This window comes from Hydra viridissima, unplaced genomic scaffold (assembly GCF_058129835.1).
Source record: "Hydra viridissima isolate aposymbiotic clone 2 unplaced genomic scaffold, HvirCarnegie_v1 scaffold_1, whole genome shotgun sequence".
Lineage (NCBI taxonomy): Eukaryota > Metazoa > Cnidaria > Hydrozoa > Anthoathecata > Hydridae > Hydra > Hydra viridissima.
In genome coordinates this window covers 3,103,604-3,125,464 of record NW_028324300.1, presented here as the reverse complement: position 1 = coordinate 3,125,464, position 21,861 = coordinate 3,103,604, and the positions used below count along the sequence as shown (strand labels likewise).

General features: G+C 26.1%; 2 protein-coding genes across 4 annotated transcripts; one reads left to right on the top strand and one right to left on the bottom strand.

Moving 5' to 3' along the window:
* The first annotated feature begins 1,658 nt into the window (after positions 1-1,658).
* LOC145187535 (uncharacterized) lies at positions 1,659-17,422 on the top strand. Of its 3 annotated transcripts, XR_016450465.1 has the most exons (22): positions 1,659-1,837; positions 1,993-2,089; positions 2,191-2,378; positions 2,825-2,935; positions 4,001-4,171; positions 5,191-5,313; positions 7,836-7,946; positions 8,885-9,052; positions 9,173-9,264; positions 9,778-9,944; positions 10,502-10,734; positions 11,054-11,221; positions 11,342-11,593; positions 12,694-12,870; positions 13,386-13,565; positions 13,648-13,798; positions 13,906-14,053; positions 14,152-14,301; positions 14,464-14,566; positions 14,680-14,841; positions 17,143-17,245; positions 17,378-17,422. XR_016450465.1 is itself a non-coding variant. In XM_090080905.1 (21 exons), the coding sequence occupies exons 1-21, from the start codon at positions 1,718-1,720 to the stop codon at positions 17,188-17,190; spliced, it is 3,120 nt and encodes a 1,039-aa protein (XP_089937031.1). In that variant the 5' UTR covers positions 1,659-1,717; the 3' UTR covers positions 17,191-17,317. The 3 variants fall into 3 exon arrangements, 2 of the variants coding, with proteins under 2 accessions (XP_089937031.1, XP_089937036.1); XM_090080905.1 differs by lacking the exon at positions 17,378-17,422 and having other exon boundaries at positions 17,143-17,317; XM_090080910.1 differs by lacking the exons at positions 1,659-1,837; positions 1,993-2,089; positions 2,191-2,378; ... (1 more) ...; positions 4,001-4,171; positions 17,378-17,422 and adding an exon at positions 4,483-4,619 and having other exon boundaries at positions 17,143-17,317.
* On the bottom strand, positions 16,867-20,142 carry LOC149892912 (galactose-3-O-sulfotransferase 3-like). Its single transcript, XM_090080917.1, has 3 exons — positions 19,321-20,142; positions 18,842-18,928; positions 16,867-18,608 (listed from the first exon to the last, which is right to left on the bottom strand). Exons 1-3 carry the CDS (start codon positions 19,416-19,418, stop codon positions 17,582-17,584), a joined length of 1,212 nt encoding a protein of 403 aa, XP_089937043.1. The 5' UTR covers positions 19,419-20,142; the 3' UTR covers positions 16,867-17,581.
* Between the last annotated feature and the right edge of the window lie 1,719 nt (positions 20,143-21,861).

Below are 21,861 nucleotides of genomic sequence, written 5' to 3'. Positions count from 1 at the left end.
ATCATTATTATTGTTATTATTATTATTTTTATCATTATTATTACTATTATTATTACTATTATTATTACTATTATTATTATTGTTATCATTATTATCATTATTATTATTATTATTATTATTATCATTATTATTATTATTATTATTATTATTATTATTATTATTATTATTATTATTATTATTATTATTATTATTATTATTATTATTATTATTATTGTCATTATAAAGGTGTTATATTGAGGCAGAATATCCAGATTTTAAGATAAAAACATTTTGTTGTGCAAAGTGTGCAATAGATCTACTTCAGCAGAGAAAATACTCACTTTTAAACACCTAAAAATTGCAAAACATATTCAGGTTTGTGAAAGTTATTCTGCTAAAACCGCAGCAACTTTAACTTAGATTTTTAACCAGGGAGACAAGTATTTCTTTGAGATATTCACAGTTTTCATAGGATTTGAGGAAGTTTTTAAGAAAGAATCTACTTTTGTTGCTTATTTCAGATATCACATCAAATTTGGTAAAGCAGTGCAAGCAATTAAAACCTTTTATCCAAAAATAACACATTTAACTATACTAGCTTTTTAAGCGGTTTAAAGAGAATGAGCGAACAAATTCACTTATTCGAATGTTAATTAACTTGTATTAAATGCAAATCCATACGGAATATGTTTAATTGAGAAAAGTTTTGCGAATCAAAACATGCCACAGCATTACGGAGAAAGTATAAAGGAAAGAAAGAAGGCGAGGACTTGCTACAAATTATAATATGGTCACCTAAATGCCCAGATTTGAACCCCACTAAGTTGCTATAAGAAGAATCAGATTTTAACATCAGAAGCTATTGTTCAACATTCGAAAAATTATCTTTGGGACCTCCTTTAAGATGCCTGGAAGAATCTTATAACGACTGTACTGAAAAAATTCGGATTAAGAATGTCAAGGTTTTGTGAGACAGCTATTAAAAGAAACTTCGGTTTCTTTGATGAAAATGTAATAGCCACTTACCAATTGACAAAATTTATGTTTTTTTGTACAAATAAAAATAGATTTTTAAAACTAATGTATACTTTATATGTTGCTTTCTGCAATTTACTAATAAAATGCCTTTCAACATTCAAATTATTTATGTAAAAATACAAGTAAATGCATAATTTTTTTAAGTGATTCCAAACTTGTGTTTAAATGCTGAACTTGACTACCAAAAATGTTTTGGTAGTCAAGTTAAATCATTTGAGTAGTCAAGATAAAGCAATTGGTTTACACAACACGCAAGGTCCGAATAATGCTAAAAATTAATCCAAGTTTAAAGTTGAATAAACATGCGGTTTCGGTTTATTGCGGTGAATTTTCTTTCAACTAAAAAAAATAAAAATTTTTTTAAATCCCAATAAAGTAACAAGATTTTTGGTTAACATAACTCTAACTATTATATGGTAAATAGGATAAAGCATCGTTTAAATTAAAAACTTCATTGTAGATAAAATAAGTTAGAAAAGATTTATATAATTTAAATGTATTTACTTTTTCTACTAAAAAGAGGTTAATTTTTGAAGAAATTAAAGTCTTTGTAAGTAATTTTTTTTGGATCAAACCAATTTATGTAGCGTTATAAAAAAATGTTACTATAAGAAATAAACTGTAATCCTTTAATGTTTTATGATTTAAAAATTTGCTTCTTTACTTTTAAGATAAGAATAAACTAAATAAGACTAAACAGATGCATAATGGAATTCCTCTTTCATATGGATCAGAAATGGAACGAAAGGTTGTTTTTGACAAAATTATAGATTCTAGAAAGACTCTAAGCACAGAGAAGAGAAATAGATTAGAAGACTTGGTATATTTTTATAAAAAAACTAAAAAAGAATACATTAATTTATATTGTCAATAATTTAAACATTAATGTCTCATTTAAAAAGTTTTTAAGTCCCATGGTTTTTAGAACAGCAATTTGTAAATATTTTGACTTTTTTTATTATTTTTTTTTAATAGGAAAATTTAAAAAGCAGGTTAAAACATTTTCAAGAAAATGCTCAAAAGCTAGAATGTGAACTCCAAACTGTCAAAGAGCAGTTGGAGCAATTCAAAGGTTAAATAATTCTTTTTCATTAATAGGAAGTGTTTTTGTTAAGTATTTAATTTCATTTACTATTATTTTTATTTTACTATTTTTTTTTTTTTTTTTTTCAGTTATTATAGAAGATTTAAAAGGAAAAAAAAAATTGATTGAAAAAAACTTAGTTAGCAAGGAAAAAAATCTCTCAGACATTATCTGGAAGTTGGTGTTAGAGAAAATTAACCTCACAGACAAGCAGCAAGTTGAAAAAATCCATATTGAAAAAAAGTTCAAAGAAAATGTTTCTCAGCTGGAATTTGAGGTTTTATTTTATATCAAGTATATATAGTAACTAAAGTTCTATATATTTTTTAAATAAAAGAATTATTTTAATAGCCTAAAATGCTTTTTTTTTAAACAATCTAGAATATATTTAGAAACTATATATTATTCATCATATTGATAGTTATAAGATACTAGCACTAAGTTTTTTTTTCCTAAATTTTACTAAAAATCTAATTTTATATTCATTAATGTTGGTTTCTACAATTAATTTTTAAAAAATCTCCTATAATGTGAGACTAAACTCATCATTTTTAGAATATATGGAATTTTAATAGTAGCATACATATATATATATATTTTTTTCAAAGTAAAAGATTTTAGACTTTAACTTAGAAAGCAATTCCAGTAATATGTCTTTTCTCAGTAGGATTGTGTGAAAATTGGATAATAAAAGTAAAAATTAATAGTAAAGTTATTTTATAGAAGGAGCAGCTTAATATTCTGGTAAAGAATTTAAAGAATACGATAAATGATATTAAAAATGAAAGAAAAAATGAAGATATTCCTATTGAAAAACAACTTACAAATTCAAAGGTACCTAATAGTCTTGTTTTTCTAATTTTTTTCTGTTTTTTTTTCTTTTTTTTTTTTATGTATGTTGTTTATTATTTTTAATTCCTAACTTTTCACTTGGAAATTTATTCCTATTGTACAGAACTTCTTTATATTCTTTATGTTTTCATCATAATGCATGATGTTATCATAACCTTTAACATAATCATAGTAAATGCAAACAGAAAATTGCTGATCAATAAAACTGGTGCAATTACTTTATATTTTTTTACAATTGTTATTATTATTTTTTTTTTGGATTTTAATGAAACAAAATACTTGAGTGAAACAAATCAGTTGATTATTTTATTTATGAAAAATATTTTAACGTGACGACCAAGCTAAGTACACTTAGGATAAACTCACCTTAATAAAGTTACAAAATAAATGGGTTTTAAATGTATTTGTATATGAAAGTGTTAAAAAGCATCACTTTAGAGAAAGTAAAAATTACCATGAATAAAAAAAAAATACCATGCTATCATACATCTTTATGCATACACCATATTTTGATGGCATCATAACTGTGTTCTTAGCTATATCCCAAGTTAAAACATTTTATTTTGAACCTAAAAAAGCACTGTATAATTTTATGGAATACAGATTTTACAAGGTTCTACAACTTTTTTCAGGAACTCTTAACAATTATTAGTTGCTGAGGATTAACTTTAGCATTAATGGTTAACTTTGTTGATTACTATTATTAATGTTGTTATTGTTATTGCTATTATTATTATCATTATCATTATTTTTTTGTTATTATTATTATTTTGTTGTTGTTGTTGTTGTTGTTATTATTACTATTATTATTATTATTATTATTATTATTATTATTATTATTATTATTATTATTATTATTATTATTATTATTATTATTATTATTATTATTGTTGGTATCATTATTATTACTACTATTACTATTACTATTCTGGTTTTCAAATTATATTTATTATCAACATTGCTATTTATGAATATAGGTAAGATAATGTTTAAAATATAAAGTTGAATTAACTTTAACCATTTTTTAAATATATTTTACATATTTAGGCAGAGTTATCAAAACTAAGGTTATTGCTTGAATCAAGTGAACGTGATCGTCTTTCTGAAAAAAAGGAGAAGCTATTAGTAATACAAAACATGATTCGTTTAACTAAACAGCTATCTGAACTGGATGATGAATTAGAACGTAAAAAGAAAGAAGAGCTCTGTGATACAAAGGTAATTTATTTGTTTTTATAATATAAATTATCAAGTTTTAGTTTTTATTATAGATGAAGGATGAAAAAAAATCCAAGTATGCTTTGCTCTAAAAAAGTAAATATCTCTAATTTGTTCACAAATCTGTTCAGCATGTGAAAGAAATGTAAATCAGATCTGTAATAATGTCATCCAGTTATTTATTATTTATGGAGCAACATAATTGTGCTTATAAATAATTGATTAAAATGATACAATCAAGTTATTTGTGTTTACTTTATTTTAAATTATTTATAAATGTAGTATTTAAAATTGTATCAATAAAAGTTACTGTATTAAGCAGTAAATGCATTTTCTCACAAGAACTGGATGCACTCTACTTTGAATGTTTATTAAAGCAATGTCAATATCAAACAATTACTCAGGTTTTTTTAATACTGAGTTTGCTTTGAGATTTTGGCACTTTCAGGTACTCATTTAGCAATCTTTTAGAATTTAATTTCTTTCTAGAGTTAAGCTTAATTGAAATGGTCTCCCTCCACTGCTCTTTGAATCCATTAAAAACATTCCATTAATTCTTTTTATTATATAAAATAATAATAATACATTTATTTTTACTTACTTAGATTTGTAGTTATATTAAATGTATTTATTGTAATTAAGTTAAAAACTAAAAGTTGGTTAAATTTATTTTTAAGTTACAACTCAATTATAATTCACAAACTTTTGAAGTCAACCTTGTGACATTGATAAACTGGGTTCTAATAATTCTAAATATTTTTCTCTATTTAATTATTTTTGTAGGCTTGTATGCATTTTTAGCTTAGATGAATACATTTTATTGGTTTAGCATATTTAAAGAAGAAATGAGTTTTAGTTAATTTTTATTACTTTTAAGTAATAGGAAATGTGTAATTGATAAAATGATAAATTTCACAATATGATAAATTGTATGTGATATATTTTAATCTTTATTTTTCACTTTTTGTTTGATCTTTTGATAAATTATTGAACATAATTTAAATTTTAACTTCTTGTAGTATATTCGTTTGTTTGACAAGTATGAAGATTGTATGCTAAAATTGAAGACATTTTATGAAACTTCAGAATCTGAGAAAAAGGAAATAAGAAAAAAATACTTGGATGAAATACGCAACTTAAAGGTGAAGTTAAAAAAGTTTTGTATTTTCTATTTTTGCTTTTTTCAATCAATTTTTATTACTTTATTTAAAAACTTAAATTGTTACCAAAGTGTAAATAACTAAATAATTTTCAAAAAGGGTAAGAAAAAAAAAAACTAAACAACATTTAAATTAGTTTAATAATTTAAAAATTTGTACTTACTTTTAAAATGTAATTTTAAAAATTAAATGTAAAAGGTTTTTATTTTCAGTTCAACATTTATTACTTTTTCTTTTTTTCAATTTTTCAACCTTATCTTTTTTATTTTGATTATTTTCATATGGCTACATATATATTTCCCTTCCTAATTTAAAAATTGAATTTCCTCTTTTTATTGCTATGGATAAAAGTTCAACTATAAAATGAATAAAAATTGATGATAATTGATTATTACATAATCATTTTTCACTCTTTTATGTGGTAAAACCTAGGGTTAGGACTATTGTAATTGTAATGAAAACAATAACAGTAACAATAATTATTGTTATTGTATTAACTTAATTTAGAAACAATAACAATACTTGTGATTTACAACTATTGTAATTCTGTAATACAATAACAATAAATATTGTATTGCAATTAATCTTTATAAAACAATAACAATATCTGAAAAAAAAGTGTATTGTAATGACCCACTACAATAACAAAAAATATTGTATTGTAATTCGTCTCTGTAATACAACAACAATATATTACTAATGTAATAAAAAAAATTATTTTATTGTCAAAATTTAATGTTTTAATAGTCCAGTTGCCGACTATATACCCTTGTACCCTTGAAATAGGTAAAACTAATATTTAATGATTGATTTTATTTTACTGAAACATAATGGGGGGGGGGGGGGGAAGGGGTGCCAGAATGGTAAATTGGGCAACTTTAAATAGTAAGGCTATCATCAGACACGCAATATTTTGCGGCCATTTAGAGCTTAGAAATACATAACAAGATAGGTGATGCGAAATCTAAATATGATCCGAAGGTGATCAAGATTAATACCAATTGCGTATTATATTTTGAAGATCAACACCTCATTCGTTACTTTTTAATCAACATATATAAAATAATTTTTTAACCCTATTTATACAATTTTAATTGGTTAAAAATAGATAATTTGGTTTTTTAATGATCATCATAAATGTGCTATATATGGCACACTCATGGTAATTTGTCACCACAACCACACAGAATTATAGGATCGGCATATCCAAGTTACAAAAATAATTTTAATGTAAATTTCTTCTGATCAAAATATGTAAAAAATAAAATTTGCAATATATTTCAAATCCGTAAATAAAAAATAGCAAAAATAATAGTAAGTTTGTCAGAGATGAATATAAATACGTTAAAATACGTAAGCTTTTCTACTTTAATGTAAAGTAATACACTACAATAGTTATTGTAATTGTTTTCATCAAAACAATACAATAGTTATTGTAATTTTAGTTCATTAAAACAAAACAATACAATAGTTCTTGAATTTATTGTATTGTTAGAAAAAAAACAATACAATACTTATTGTAATTGTTTTTCATCACAGCAACACAATACCAAAATAATTTTTTTTTATTGTTTCTGTAATATTACAATACAATATTATTGTATTGTAATGTATAATTGTATATAATTTTTACAATTACAATAGTCCTAATAGTTATTATTAAAATATGATTTGTTTGTGTTCTCCAGAGGTTTGCAAACCTTGAAAGCTCATAATTTGTTGTTGTTTTTTTAACCTTTTATGTCATTTAAAAAAACACAAGATTTAACAATATACCACATTTAAAGACACAACATTCAACAGGACATTTAACAGATACAACATTTAGTAGGATACAGCCTTTAATTGAATGCAAGTAAAGTTTTTTTTTATATATACAAAATGATAAAAAAAGATTTTATTAACTAGAAAGTGTCATAACTCACTTTTTTATCTCAATCTAATACCCCATTTACACTAACAAAACTGAGTTTTAATAACACTCACTTTTAAAACGGTGTTCAATTTAAACCTTTTTTAATTATTATCTTTGTCACACCAGAATAAATCAGGCTTTTTTTTTAATGAAACCGAGTAAAACTTAAATTTGCTAACTCAAGTAAATATTCTTTCACATAATACTTTGGTCATGTCTGCTTAGAAGTATTTTTTAAAAACAAAAACAAAATGGAAAATTCACAAAATAAAGAGATATCAATTTTTGAAGATATTAAAGAAAAATTTGTTATTTAAACACAAATCATACTTATGATACACATAAATATTTGCTTAAATGTATCATGTATGATCTAAGAGAGATAAAAGAGAGATTATTAATATAATGTGTATATAAATATATATATATATATATATATATATATATATATATATATATATATATATATATATATATATATATATATATATATATAAAATATATGTATAATTTTGATTTTGTTTAAAACTTCAACATTGCAAGGTCAATATCTTTCTATATCTTTTTTTCTCATTTAAATATTTTTTAGATAAGTTTTGAGAAAGAGCTGCGAGATATTAATGCAGAAAGAATATCAGCCCAAAAGTCGCTTGAACTTTTTTTGAAAAATAATCAGTTTGATGATGCAAATGATAATGAGGTTTGTTTTGTTTGATTGGCTTTAAATTTTTTGTTTTGCTTTTTTTTTTTTTTCCTATGTTTATTGTCAAAAAAAGAGCAAACTTTAGTAAAATATTTTAGCACAATAAGTTCTTATTATTGTCTAGTTTGATTTGTTATTATTTGGTCACTAGCTTTTTCAATGGGTCTGTTGCAGCAACTTCTACAATTCTGACAAATTATCAGCAAGGGCTAAAATAATTTGCATTTGTTATCACACTTTTTACTAGTGGCTTTGTACATTAAAATTTTAAAAAAATATTTCTTGTCTTAAAAGCATGGATTATATATTCACTTTTATAAGTTTTGTAATAGGAATGTATTTTTATAAATATATGCTATTTAATTTATTTCACAAACTATCTAAAGATTTTACGTATTTGCAAACCATCTAGAGACTGACTTTGTGCATTTGCTAACTAACTCTAGAGACTGACTCTGTGTATTTGCTAACTAACTCTTGGTCTACTAAGTATGTGTGTGTATATACATACATACATACATACATACATACATACATACATACATACATACATACATACATACATACATACATACATACATACATACATACATACATACATACATACATACATACATACATACATACATACATACATACATACATACAGTGGTGGCCAAAAGTCTTGGAACAAATTATTTAACAACCAAAAAAATTTATTTTTGATCTAAAGTATAAATTTTGAAGGTTTGAGGTATATTTTTAAAGAGAATGTTGTTTAAAAAAATACTTAGAACTTATTTATTTTTTTATTTATTTTACTGTTATCGTTTATTATTTTTAGTATAAAAATTTATCATAACATAAAATATGTTGTTCCAAGACTTTTGGCCACCATTGTACATACATACTTACCTATATAAACTCTGAGTGTATTTTTGAGTGTTGTGTAACAGGTATCCTCATTGAAATCTTCTGCAGTCCTCAGACAAGAAATTCTCTGTGAAACAGGGGTCTCTGAAAAGCTTCTACTAAATAGTTTGTTTGAACAGTATTGTGGGATTTACAAAAGATGCGAGGAAAGTAGCAGATTGATTGAAGGAAAAAATCCCAATTCTTTAAAGGTTTGATACCAAATTTCCTTTCTCAACATTTTGGAGGTCATGAAAATAAAAGTTAAATAATATTTTTTTACCTTAATTTTATATTTTTTTTAAAAATCTATATTCTTACTTCAAAAAAAGGAATCACAAGAAGAAAATCTCAATCATCTTCAAGGACGATATGATAGTCAAGCAGTGAGTGACTTTGAAATTACGGAGAGAGTTTTCAAAAGGTAGATTGTTTTTGATTGTTGAAGTGAAATTTAGAGCTGGTAGCTGTTGTCTTTTTGTATTAAATTATCCTGGAAAAAAAACTGGTTAGAAACATTTATGACTTTTCCAACATCATAATCATTGCTGACCTGTTTGTTAAAAGCTCTCTTTTTTAATGATTACTTGATAATAGTTTATTTACGCCATTTTTGATAAAGACACCAGGAAAAAGAAATGCTTTTAAATTTATATTTCATATCAATTAATTCCACACCCACACAAAAAAGGTTTTTACAGTATATTGGCTAAGATAAGCTACAATTAAACATAGTGAAACTGGTGTTGATTCTCACTAAAGGATCTCAAGCACAACCAGATGTGATGACCAGCTGTAGTCATCTACTTGCTCCAAATAAATTATTGATAATATTTCAGTTAAATAAAAATAAAAGTATAGTTATACTTTTCTGATTCAATTTCTTTATATTTCTTTACATTTGCTATATTTCTTTATAATTTCTTTAAATTGGCAGTCAAATTGAAAGTTTGCTAGAGGAAAAGAAGAACTCTTCTATTCAAATTCAAGTTCTCAACGATGATATTGGTTGCCATAAAGTTGAGATTGCTGATATAAAAAAAGAGAAGGAAGATTTAGAAGAACTTTTAAAGAATCAAGCTTCACAGATAGTAAAACTTAATGGTTCGTAAGATTTAAGTTTGAAGGAATTTTTTATAATTAAAATAGTTATAAATACTTGTTTACTTAATATATTTGTTTAATAAAAAAATAATTCCTTTTTAACAATTAACTTCTTACTCAATAAACCTCAAGAAACCTCAAGATTATTTTAATTTGGTGATGAAAATGTAGGGTAATTTAAAGTCAAGAAAATGTAAAAACAACCTGACTATTTAATACTACCTATTTTAACCACTCCAACATGATATAGGCCAATCAGAGACCTTGTTTTGATATGTGTATTGATTTCCACAATCAAAAGATATTATTTTAGGACTGTAAATGTATTTTTAGATCATAAGATGTTATAATTAAATCAGAAGTGACATCAGTAAAAAGTATAAGTGATCAAAATTGCTGGTTTATCATGCTAGTTTGACCACTTATATTGCTAGTTTGACCACTTATATTAATTCAGTGTTGATTTTTTCTTACTTTTAATTTCATGCTTTGCTAGATGCTTTTTAAAACATTTACTTGATTTATTTTTAGTAGATTTTTTAAAGATTTAACTTTAGAAACCATTTCCTCTCTGGCACATGACTTAAAGATTGCAGAAGTAACAATTGAAAGTTACAGTAATCAATTTTCAAAAGATGCTGAGATCTTAAGATTACAAGCAGACTTTAAAGAAATGGAAGAAAATTTTTCTAATTCAAAAGAGTTATGTGAAGAATTGCGTACAGATTTTAATGAACAAAAACTAATTAATCAGCAAAAAGATTTAGAACTAAAATTTCTCAAAGAAAAAGTATACTTTTTTTATATTGCAAGTCTAAAATATTACAAATGTATAAATATTATAAATAAGTATATTTAAAATGCTAATTTTTTTAGTTTTTACATATTAAGTGCTGAAAAACATAGAATAAAAAAATATTCTTTTTAAATTTAAGTTATATTCTAGTGTTTAGTAATTTATCAGGGTAATTTCTGTGGTATTGTTCAGTTATAAAAAAAGATCTATGTCATGTTATGTTTGTTTGACTAATTCTCTTCCTATTTCTTTGTCTTTATTTATCTTTGAAAAGTTAAGAATAGAAAATTATGTAGTATTGCTTTTTAAACAGTTAGTTGGACTTGAGCAGAGTGGTGAAGCAATTATTTTGCAACTAAAGCTTACACAAGAAGAACGTGATAATTTATTGAACAAATTGAATGACAAAGAGAGGGAATTATTGGAATGTAATGCCTTACATTTGCACTGTGAGAGTAACTTTGATTCGCTAAAAAAACAAGTACAAAATTTTATTGTTATTTCTTATTCATTTTTTTCTGCAATTATAATAGAAATGAGCCTTTCCTGGTTATTTTTTCAAAATTTCTTACGAACAGTCAATTATGTTTGCAAATTTTAGAATACAACACTTGGAAATCACCTGCAAGAAAAAACAGAACTACTGTCATCTAAAATGCTAGAATTTGAACTTATACAAACAGAGCTTCTTGCCACAAAATATCTTTTATCAGAAGAAGAAAAAACAACACAAGAGCTTGAAAAAAACATTCAAAAGCTATTAGTAAAATTAGAAGAGCAAGGGAATGATTTAGTTTTTTTATCTAAAGAAAGAATTGCTGATGTGAAAAATCCAAAAGAAAACATTTCTGAGGTAAGATTATTATCAGGTTTATCTTGTATGGATTATTATCATATAATCTTGTATATATCATATTATATATATCATATATCATATGATCTTGTATGGGGTATTGTTATTATGTGTATATACATTTACTTTATATAATTTTTAACTTTAATAAAACTCTTTTTAACTTTTAATACTTTTAATTGCTCTTACTACTTAAATACTAGTCTTACTTTTGAAAACATTTTTATTTAAAGTGTTTAAATTAATAACATAAAGCATTCACAAATAGAATTTCACTAAGATTTAACTCACTTGTATATCTTGAACACAATTGCAGGCAAGAATAATTGCACCTTGCAACACCTTGCATTCCCAGCAAGTGTATAAATTAATGTTTCCCAATGAGTTTATTTTATGAAATTTTAATTTTAATCATAAAATTCTTCAGGAAAAACTTTTCGGGTTGTTTTAAATAAATACTTAGCTGAAATAGATAAAAATCATAAGATTTCCAAATAAGAAGTATTTAGCACAATATTAGCAACCTACAAAGGTTGGTGATGAGGGATATGGTGATGATTTTATGACAAAATTCTTGGTATATTTGAGTTGTACAATGGTTGAAATAATTGATAGGCTTGCAAAAGTTGCACTCTTTAAATTTAATTCTATAAGCAAATAAAGTTTTATAACAAATTTTATAATAATCAAGAAAAAGATTAAGAAGATGGAACTCACACACAAACACTTTACAGCAGTTGAATTTGAAAAAAACATACAATTCTTTTGTACCCTAAATTATCAAGTTTTTATATAATTAGAAGAAATTAATTTAGCATCATTTTGTGTTGGTATTTATTTATAAAACCCCTTAAAAAATTTTACCTCTATTAAATTTTTGCGCATTTTTTATTGTTGATAATAAGATCATTGATACTCTAGTGATATACTTGTAAATAGTGTTAAAAGTAAAATTGTTCATTCTGATTCAATAAATTTGCTGAAAGCTTAAATTTTAAAAATTAAACATTTTCAACTGTTAAAAGAAAATTTAAGAATAGCAGCATATTAGTAAATATAGTTTTTACAAATAAATCATTGGTTTAATTTACTTCTTGCAGGTTTTAAAGTTAAAGTTAAAAGGAAATAGTTATCAAGGTTTTGAACTGGCGTCTTCTCATGACGAAAGAAGAGAACTTGAAGAACTAAAACAAAATGCCTTAAAAATAGATTCAAAGCCAGATTGTAAGTTCAGTGAAAACAAAAATAGTGAAAATAGTAAAGAGTATGACAACAAGGTAGGCAGCTATGTCTCGTTTATTTTCTTAAAGGCATATATTTTTTTAAAAATTCAATTCTAAATTTGAAATTTTCTTCTTTAAATTGATTTAATTTCAAGTTTTGAATTTTTTCTGTCATTTGTCAGAAAATAGTTTTATAACTTTATTTACAAACTATAAACAACAAATTTCGATTTGGTTGTGTTTTTCATTTTTCATTCTTGTATTATTTTTTCATTTATTGTTTTGTATTATTTTTAAAAACTCTCTCAAAAAGTCTTTTTGTATAACAAAATCTGTCACTACATATAACTTATTAGATAATAACTCACATGCAATGTTATTATGAAGAGCTTTGTTTTCTCTCTTAAAATCTAATAAAGTATAATGCTATAATTAATGAGATAAGATGACCATTAAATGGTCTTTATTTAATTGGTAAAAGATCTAACATTTTATTATCTTTAAAATAAGTTACTTTTTATGGCAAGTTTTTATTGAAAGTTTTTTATCTAAAGCATCATTTTTCCCAGAATGCTGAAGAACGTATGGACCGATTGGAGAAGAAGTTGTCACCAGAAGAAGATAATCTAATCTTGAAAAGAAATTTGCTTGAAAAGGAATCTCTTCTTCAAAATCTCCTTCAAAATATAGAAATTCTTACCATTGAAAAGCTTACTTATGAAGATCAATTAAAGAAACTTACAGATCAGGTTCACTTACTAAATAGAAAACATTTTTTTAAATCAAATACAAAATGTAAATGCTTAAAAAAAGAAATGAAAATTTTTTTAGAAAACCATTGATCAAGATGAGTTAGCATGTTTAAAAAATTTAGTTGAAGATAATGAAATTTTATCAAAATATTTGGAAGAACAAAATTGCCTTCTGAAGGATACAAACCAAGAAAATTATAATTTAAAAATGCAACTGCAAGAGCTGCAAGGTATGTAGTCATTACAAATGCATTTAGCTATAAGATTTTTCTTTTATAATTGTTTTTTATAACTAAATATTTATAATTAAAAAATATTTTAAAAACAAAATATCCAGCTACTCGCCAGGCTCAAGAGGGCTCTCTGTTGAAGATAAAACAAAAGCTCAATGATGTGATGCACACAAGTTTGACAAGAGAGAGCAATATAAGCAAAGAACAGCAAAAAGAGATCTTTTTTCTGAAAGAGCATGAAAATGTGCTGAGGTAGTTTTGTGCAATTTTAAATTCTCTTCATTTTGCTTGTAATCAATTTTGAATGATAATTGTTTGATTTATATCCAAAAAATTATGAACATTGATAGGGGAGATATCAATCAGTTAGAAATTAACTTAAAAAAAAAAGAAGAAGAATTGTTGAAAACAAAGGAAGAATTGCAGAAAGCAAAAGAAGAATTATTTGTACTTCAAAGAGCTGTTGAATATCAACAGGGTAATATTCGTTCAGAAGCAAGGTATAGTCTGCTTTTGATGATTTTAGGTATTTTTTATATGCTCAATATAAGTCAAGTTTATGTCTGTTTTAATGTTACAAAGACTACTTAGATGAGGCATTTCTTGTTAAGTATTACAGATCGAATTTTCTTACGCAAACTAGATTTTATAACTGTTTTTAGAGCACTTGAATTTGTTGAAAATCAAATGAAAATGATTGTTCAAGACCGCAGTTTTGTGCTTCACAAGTTAAACTCAACTGAACTTTTGAATGACATGTTACAGGTACTTCTGACTTTTTCACTTGATGTGCTGTTGAAAAATATTCAACATGAATCTTTTTGCAAATATTCAGTATTTATTCATCTGGTTAAAACTTATAATCATTTATTTCCCAGGGAAAGATGAAGGAGCTACAAAGGTGGCAAAATAACCTTGAGATTGATTTTTTCAAATTCGGAGAAAACTCATTCTCATATCAGTTATTAGAAGAAAACCAGAAATCTCGTGACAAGTTATTTGATTACTGCATGGGACAAGTAAAAGAAAAGATTGCTAAGGTTTTTTTTTTTTTTTTTTTTTTTTTTTGCTCTCAAGGAAAATATTCACGAATATTTTAGGAGGAGAATTTTTAGGAAAATTTTTTTATTTACAAAACATCTTGAAATCATTCGGTCTTTAAGGAATTAAAAAAAATTTACATAAGTTTGTGAGAAAACGCTAAAAATTTCCGCAAAGAGTTTAGGACATTTGACGAGTAAAATGTAACATTACTGGGTTTCTGATGAATATAACAACATATTAATGGGTTTCACAAAGATTTTTAGCAAAATATAAAAATGGTAACTTTAAAAAATGGTATTAGTCTTAAGGGTTTTGTTAAAGTTTGATAGTAACTTCAGGATAGAAAATTATGGTTATAAAATAAAAAGTTAAATGAATATTTGTAAAATAAAAAATGTATCACAGTTTGTATATGCATCTATTACATCAAGCACTGATCAATAAACTTAGGGAGAGGGGCGGCTGATTCAGAGTCTACCTCTAAGTTCCAACTGGGAGAACAGTTTTTTTTTATTTACTTTTTTTCAAAATTAAAAACCAATATGATTTAAAATTGTTTATTACCAAACAAGTGCATCTGTGTGTGAGGGACAAAAAAGATGCTGGCGCTTTGTTTTTTATTTTCTTATCGCTTATTAAACTTTAAAGTGAGCAAATGGGGAGTTTTAGAGCTTGAAAGTTTTAGACCTTTTTTGACTTGTAATAGTATTTTCAAAGGAAGAATAGCAACTACTTTGTCTATATGCTGATTCAATGTTCTTTTCCAATTTACGAAAACTTCTTTTTACTTGGTTGTGCTTCTAATGGAATTGCAGAAATTTAGAGCCCGTCTGAGACAGAAAAATTCTTGGCTTCAATCCACCTTGATCTACTAATAAAAGGCTTCAAGGATTAAGAAATGTTTTTTATTTTCTTTGATTTTCCAAATCTGTCAATCATTCACATGAAAATATCAATTATAACTTTCTATTGCTGCATGAGAAACTTATCATATTAAAAGTTTCTCGTGCAGCAAGATTTTTTAACAACTTTTATTTGTAGAAAAGTTGGCTAACCACCCAATTCACCTTTGCTCCTGGATCAGTCTCTGTTTATATATATTTTTTGTAGAAAAGTTGGCTAACCACCCAATTCACCCTTTCTCCTGGATCAGTCCCTGTTTATATATATATATTATAAAAATTATACAAAAGGTGGAACAACACAGCAGTTTGAATTTTCGCATTGTTTACACGTCATCTATTACTTCATACAATTTTTATATCATAACATCCTCTTTTAAAGATATTCCTTTAAACCATCAGTTTTTGTTTTGTTTCAACAAGTTGAATATATATTTATAAACCTAAAAATTAACAAAATAATTTTCTTAAAGCAAATTTAAAAAATTATTCAAAACGCAAATTTGTAGACAATTTTTCAATTTTCGTTTCTCAATTTCAATGGCTTTTCAATTCCTCATGGAGTTAACAGAATTTCTTTAAAGAAATCTACGATATTTTTTTATTTTTGGGTTTATGACTTCTAGATAGTTAAAGATAATTTTTTTACGAAATGTTGAAGGTATTTTTCTAAAAGAAAATTTGTTTTGTTTTATATAAAGTTTCAAAAAGAAACTGAAAAGAAGAAAGAAGCTTGTTTCTGCAGAAAATTCTTTTAAAACTCTTTTCAGAGATAAAAATAAATAAATAATAATTTGTTTCCCAAAAACGAAATGTACTAAAGAAGTTTTTTTTAAGAATGCAATTTATTAACAATGATTTAAATATTTAAACATGATCATTTTATCCAGTTTTTACCAGGGGGTAGGATGTTTTACCAGGAGGTAGAAGGTTTCTCTACGTTTATTTATCACCGAAGTAGCAGGTTTTTCAATATTTGTCTTATAAGTACTTATTGTAAATATTTTTATAGGGCAGGCAGATAGTGTCTCGGGAAGAGATAAAAATAAAGAAGAAAAGCTTAGATACGAAGGCATTTTCTCTCTGCATATTTGCATATTTAGTAGACACAATACGAGATTTCTTTTTTATTCGTAGCATTTCTTGATACAATGAATGACATATAAAACTAAAGTTTGTTAAAAGTTTTTTACAGTAGAAACTCGAAATAACAAACCACGAAGTTCAACGAGAAGTTGCTCGTTATCAAAAGATTTTTTTTCTATAATAGAAAATTGTCGCTTGATGACGAATTGAAACAGAGCTTAGCTCTTTGCATCAAGAGTTAAGTTCAATCGGGGGCTTATAGAGTTTAGCTATATGTTTTAATATTAAGGTTGCTTCTTTTAATTTTAGCTAAACAATGGAACCACGTTTAACTCTTACGAGATTGCTAAGGAGTAAAACAACTGTTCAAGAAGCATCGATAATCGTGGTGTTTAACTGACGGCTCCTATCGGTTTGTCGGCGTCACTTTTTAGTTTAGCTCTTATTGAATGAGAATTTCTCATATTGCATATATAAATACATATATTGTGTGTGTTTTTGTGTGCGTTTATAAATATGTATATATATATATATATTTTTATAGCTGCCATATGTGCAATAGTAAAACTATTTACAGAAAACTTCTAACTACTTGTGTGGCTTTATGAACTGTTACACGTAAACGTGGTTAGCACGTGAATGAATAAAATACGGCGAGTTAATAAAAACTTAGGTAAGCGGCGTAGCAATACTCCCCACCAGTAATTTTTCTCAAAATGTTGTCATGTATTTTCATTTTGATTCGGCATTAAAAAACATTTTTCTTTTTTGTACTTTCTAAAAACATTTTATCTTTTGCTTTTTTCAAAGCAATCGTATAGTTTAGCTCTTCTGATTGTAAATCGGAACACAACTTTGGTATACTTTCCGTTATACCAAAATCTGATTTTAAAACAGAAGTATGGTTGCTCGACTGCGAACATTGGAATAGCAACAGCTTGTTCATTTCTCTCAGTTTTTCAACTTCCTGTTTGAAGTTGGCGTCGCTGTTTTCTATCTTGCGCCAAAAGGTCCGATTAAAATAGTTGTAAATAGCTGCATCCAACTTGTTCCAACTTAAAACTCTCTTTGTTGCATTAGCTATGTAGTTTGTATTGACATCCTTTTTCAACCTGGCGTTATGATGAAAAAATGCAACGTCCTTCAAATCCCAACAGAGTTCGTTTTTTAACAAAACCAACGACTCTAACATATACTCTGTAATCATAACGAGGCTAAAATCTCTTTCAACGGTTTTTAAAACAGTTTCCACGTAACGGTTAGTCTCGTTCCATGGATCAAATCCCATATCAAACGCATTTGGATTTTTAGTTAATGAATAAGCACCATAACCATCATATCTTTGAGATCTTATAAATTTCTCTAAATCTTTATCTGAAATATTGAAAAGCTCATCAAGCACCGGTAACGAGCCATTTAGTCGGTAATTCTTCCTAAAGTTTAAATACTGCGCAGCTGAGTCGAACTGTGAATAGGGCTCTCTCAATATAGTTATTATTTTGGTACGACCTTTGTCTAAAATATTTAGCATGTTTTCTTTATGAAAAACAGCATGGTTAAACAACATGTTGTAGGTGTCATTTTTGTCGTGTCGGTAAAGAAAGTTCTGGTGAAATTTTTGTGGGAAACAAAATCTGTGATCGCATTTGGGTAAAGCCACTTTCATACTATGTGATTTTGCGTATCTGTACATGACATTCGCAACTGTTGACGACCCCGTTTTGTGTGTCTTAAGGAAAATGACATTTTCCACCGGCGTACATTGAGTTTTTTTTCTAAATGTTAATTCATAAAGGAATTTATATATCATATAATTTCAAATTCAAATAAATCAAGTGAGACTTTTTAAATCCAAAAAAATAATTTAGAAAATAGAAGAGAAGCTTGAGTTGCAGCTAATTATAATAATTTTTGAAAATACTTTTTAAAAACATTTTTGCATTAAAAATTAATGTTTTTGCTAATCTTTATTGTTGATTCTAAAAATATATTCAAGATGGTAACCTACCTGAGCCTTACTTTGATGTTGGGAACTTTACCAAAATCTATGATAATCATAATTATACTCCAAGTCACCAAAACAATCAGCAACATCCTAAAAATTAAAAAGTGAAGAGAAGATTTAAAAATTTGAGATTTTTAATGATTTGTCGCATATTTGATTGCTTAATAAATTCCGGAAGACTTTAATCTTTTCGAATTTGTTCCCTTATCATCGACGTTTATGAACCAATATCTAACCAAAATGTATCCTTACAAAATTTCAAGCAAAAGCGTTTCTTTTTAAGATATTCATAGATTCATCAAATGATAACAATAACTTACTGATTGGTTTCTTAAATCGAACACACGTGTTCAAGTTTAACATAGCTACCTTCTTTTGATATGGATACGTTGTGATGACTAATGGGTAACTAATCTTAAAACAGGCTTTAATGATTCTTGTTTTTTTTTTTTTTTAAATAAGTAGAGGAAAATAATAATTACCTTAACGTTTGCTTCTGGTAACTACATGGTCGATAACTAGTGTAATGTTCGAGTTCACGATATACCTCGGGATTGTCAATAAACTTGTTATTTACCATTTCTCAAACTCGATAACAGAAAAAATATTAATTCAGAACTAACAGTTTGGTTTGTGAAAATGATTTAGATTGATAAACTTTGCAGAAGAAATCCTACTCCATCTTTTTTCCACTATTTCAACAATGTTGTTACTTAATTGAGATTTAATTATCCTATTTAATCATAACTTTAATTGCGTTCTTTTAAAACTAATTTCAATATATATTAAAAGAAGAAACTCAAAAAAACGTCCTGTGATGAAGATAAAGGAGAAATATAGAAACTAATAAGGAAGTTACTAATTCGCGTGACGTTTTTCGCGTGAAACGGTTAAATTGCTTTTTAAAAAAATTTAATGTTAAAAGATGCTATTAAAAAACGGTGTTATATTTCTGATATTAACAATAAAGTTGTAAATCAGCAATATTTTTATTAATGAGTTATTCACAAGGTTTGCTAATCAATCCTTCTGTATTTTGGTGCAAGGATTATGTTTTCTCAGAACTGCATTTGAAATAAATGAAAATAAATTAAAAATATATAAAAACACAAAAAAAACAAACACAAGCCGTTTTAATATTTTACAGACTGATTGGAGCCGTTATAACAGCTGAATAGCAAACGGTACAGATAGTTAAAATGGACAGAATTATCGATGCTGCGAACGATCTCAGATAATATTGGAACAGAGAGACGAAAAACTTTAGCGCAACCGTGGACGCAAATAGTAAAAAGTTCCTAATTGGAAAAAAGGTGTCATTCAAGAGTTTTTATCTTACATATTTGTCGTAACATACGATGTGTTTATTCAAGAGTTTTTATCGTAAATATTTGTCGTAACATACGATAAATTCCTTTTAAAATGTTTGTTCTTTATAAATATTTTGTTTTATTTTCCTCCCCTCTAATTTGTAATAGCTTCCAAAGACCCTGAACTCATATTTTCGACTCAAGTATCTTAACATAATACTGCTACGATTCACTTTGAAAAATTTAGCTCAACCATCTAGAAATTCTAACTTGCTTTAAATTGATATGTACAATTAGTAGTTTGGGTTGGACGGGGTTTAAAACATCATCAAGTGATCTAAAATTTTGTACGCATTTATATTTTGCCAAATGAAACAAGATAGGAGGGGTGCATAATGTAAATATTTTAAAAAAAAGGTTTTTTTCAATGGTCCTATGATGATATTAACAATAAGAAGAACAGGTTCTCTGAGAAAAAAAAATACTAGGTGAAGTAAATGAGCTGATTATTCCTTCTATTGTTGTAAATTTACCAGAGTTTTGTATTTCGTAATGCTAGTATAAGGAAAATACAAATTTTCTTTATAAATAGTTTTAAAATGCAGAAACTTTCTATTGATGTTTAAGTCAAAATTTACCGAAAGAGTTACATTGAAAGTAAAAGTATTTTGTTTTTCTGTTCCAAAAACATTTGCTACACTTATTTCAAACGCGATTTTTGTCAGGGAGCTCTAAGTTCTCTTAATTACTCTTCGTCCTAGTCTTTGACTCTTCGTTCCAGCCTTTGACTAATCGTCCCAGTTTTGACTCTTCGTCCAAGTCTTTGACTCATCGATTATCCGTGGATTAAGTTCAGAATAAACTTTAGAAGACTATTTTCAGAAGTTTTTATGATATATAAACCCAGTTCTTAAATTTTGCAAGTTACGAAAACAACAAGATTTTAACAAATTATCAGTAAAATGCCACTCAATGGTTCAATAGACTTTATAACTTGAAATTCTAACAAACATTTTAAGTAGTAAAAGACAATTTGTTTAACATTTAATTTGTTTACAAATAAAGTTTTGGGAAATAAAAGAAAAAAAAATGCTGATGAATTTGAACTGCATCTTAGGTGCATCTTCATGATGTCTAAAATATAAATCTACGATACCACTAGGAAAATTGGATAAAATGCGATGTAAATCCTTATAGAAAGTGCTTTAGAATCTCTAATACAATCGTTTTCGAAAGACTCTTATACAATTGTTTTCGAAAGGCTCTTATATATTGTCTACAAAAAGCAACCCAAAAAATCAAATAATCAAATTTCTAACGAAACAAATAGATGTTTTATGAAATACAAATTTAACTGGAATTCACTACCTCATACAAACTCCGCTAATAAAATAACCTTATGGCAAAGAAAATACAAATAAAATCTCATCGAACAACTTCCCTTAACTTCAGGTCTTCAAAATGTATCATCTTTGTTGCATAGTTTCCGGTGCTCCCTTTAGTGTTCATGATTGCCATCTAAAAACAGAGGAAATAACTTATCATTTGAAAAAAAATCTTGAAGAATTATCGAGTATCGCGAGAGTACTTCAAGATCACATAAAACAATTATGAAAGCACGCCAGGTGTTTTTTTTCTTTTCACTACCTGTGCTGCTTAAAATTATCATAAATTTTCGTTTTATGCAGAGAAAATTTTCATAAATTTCTTGTT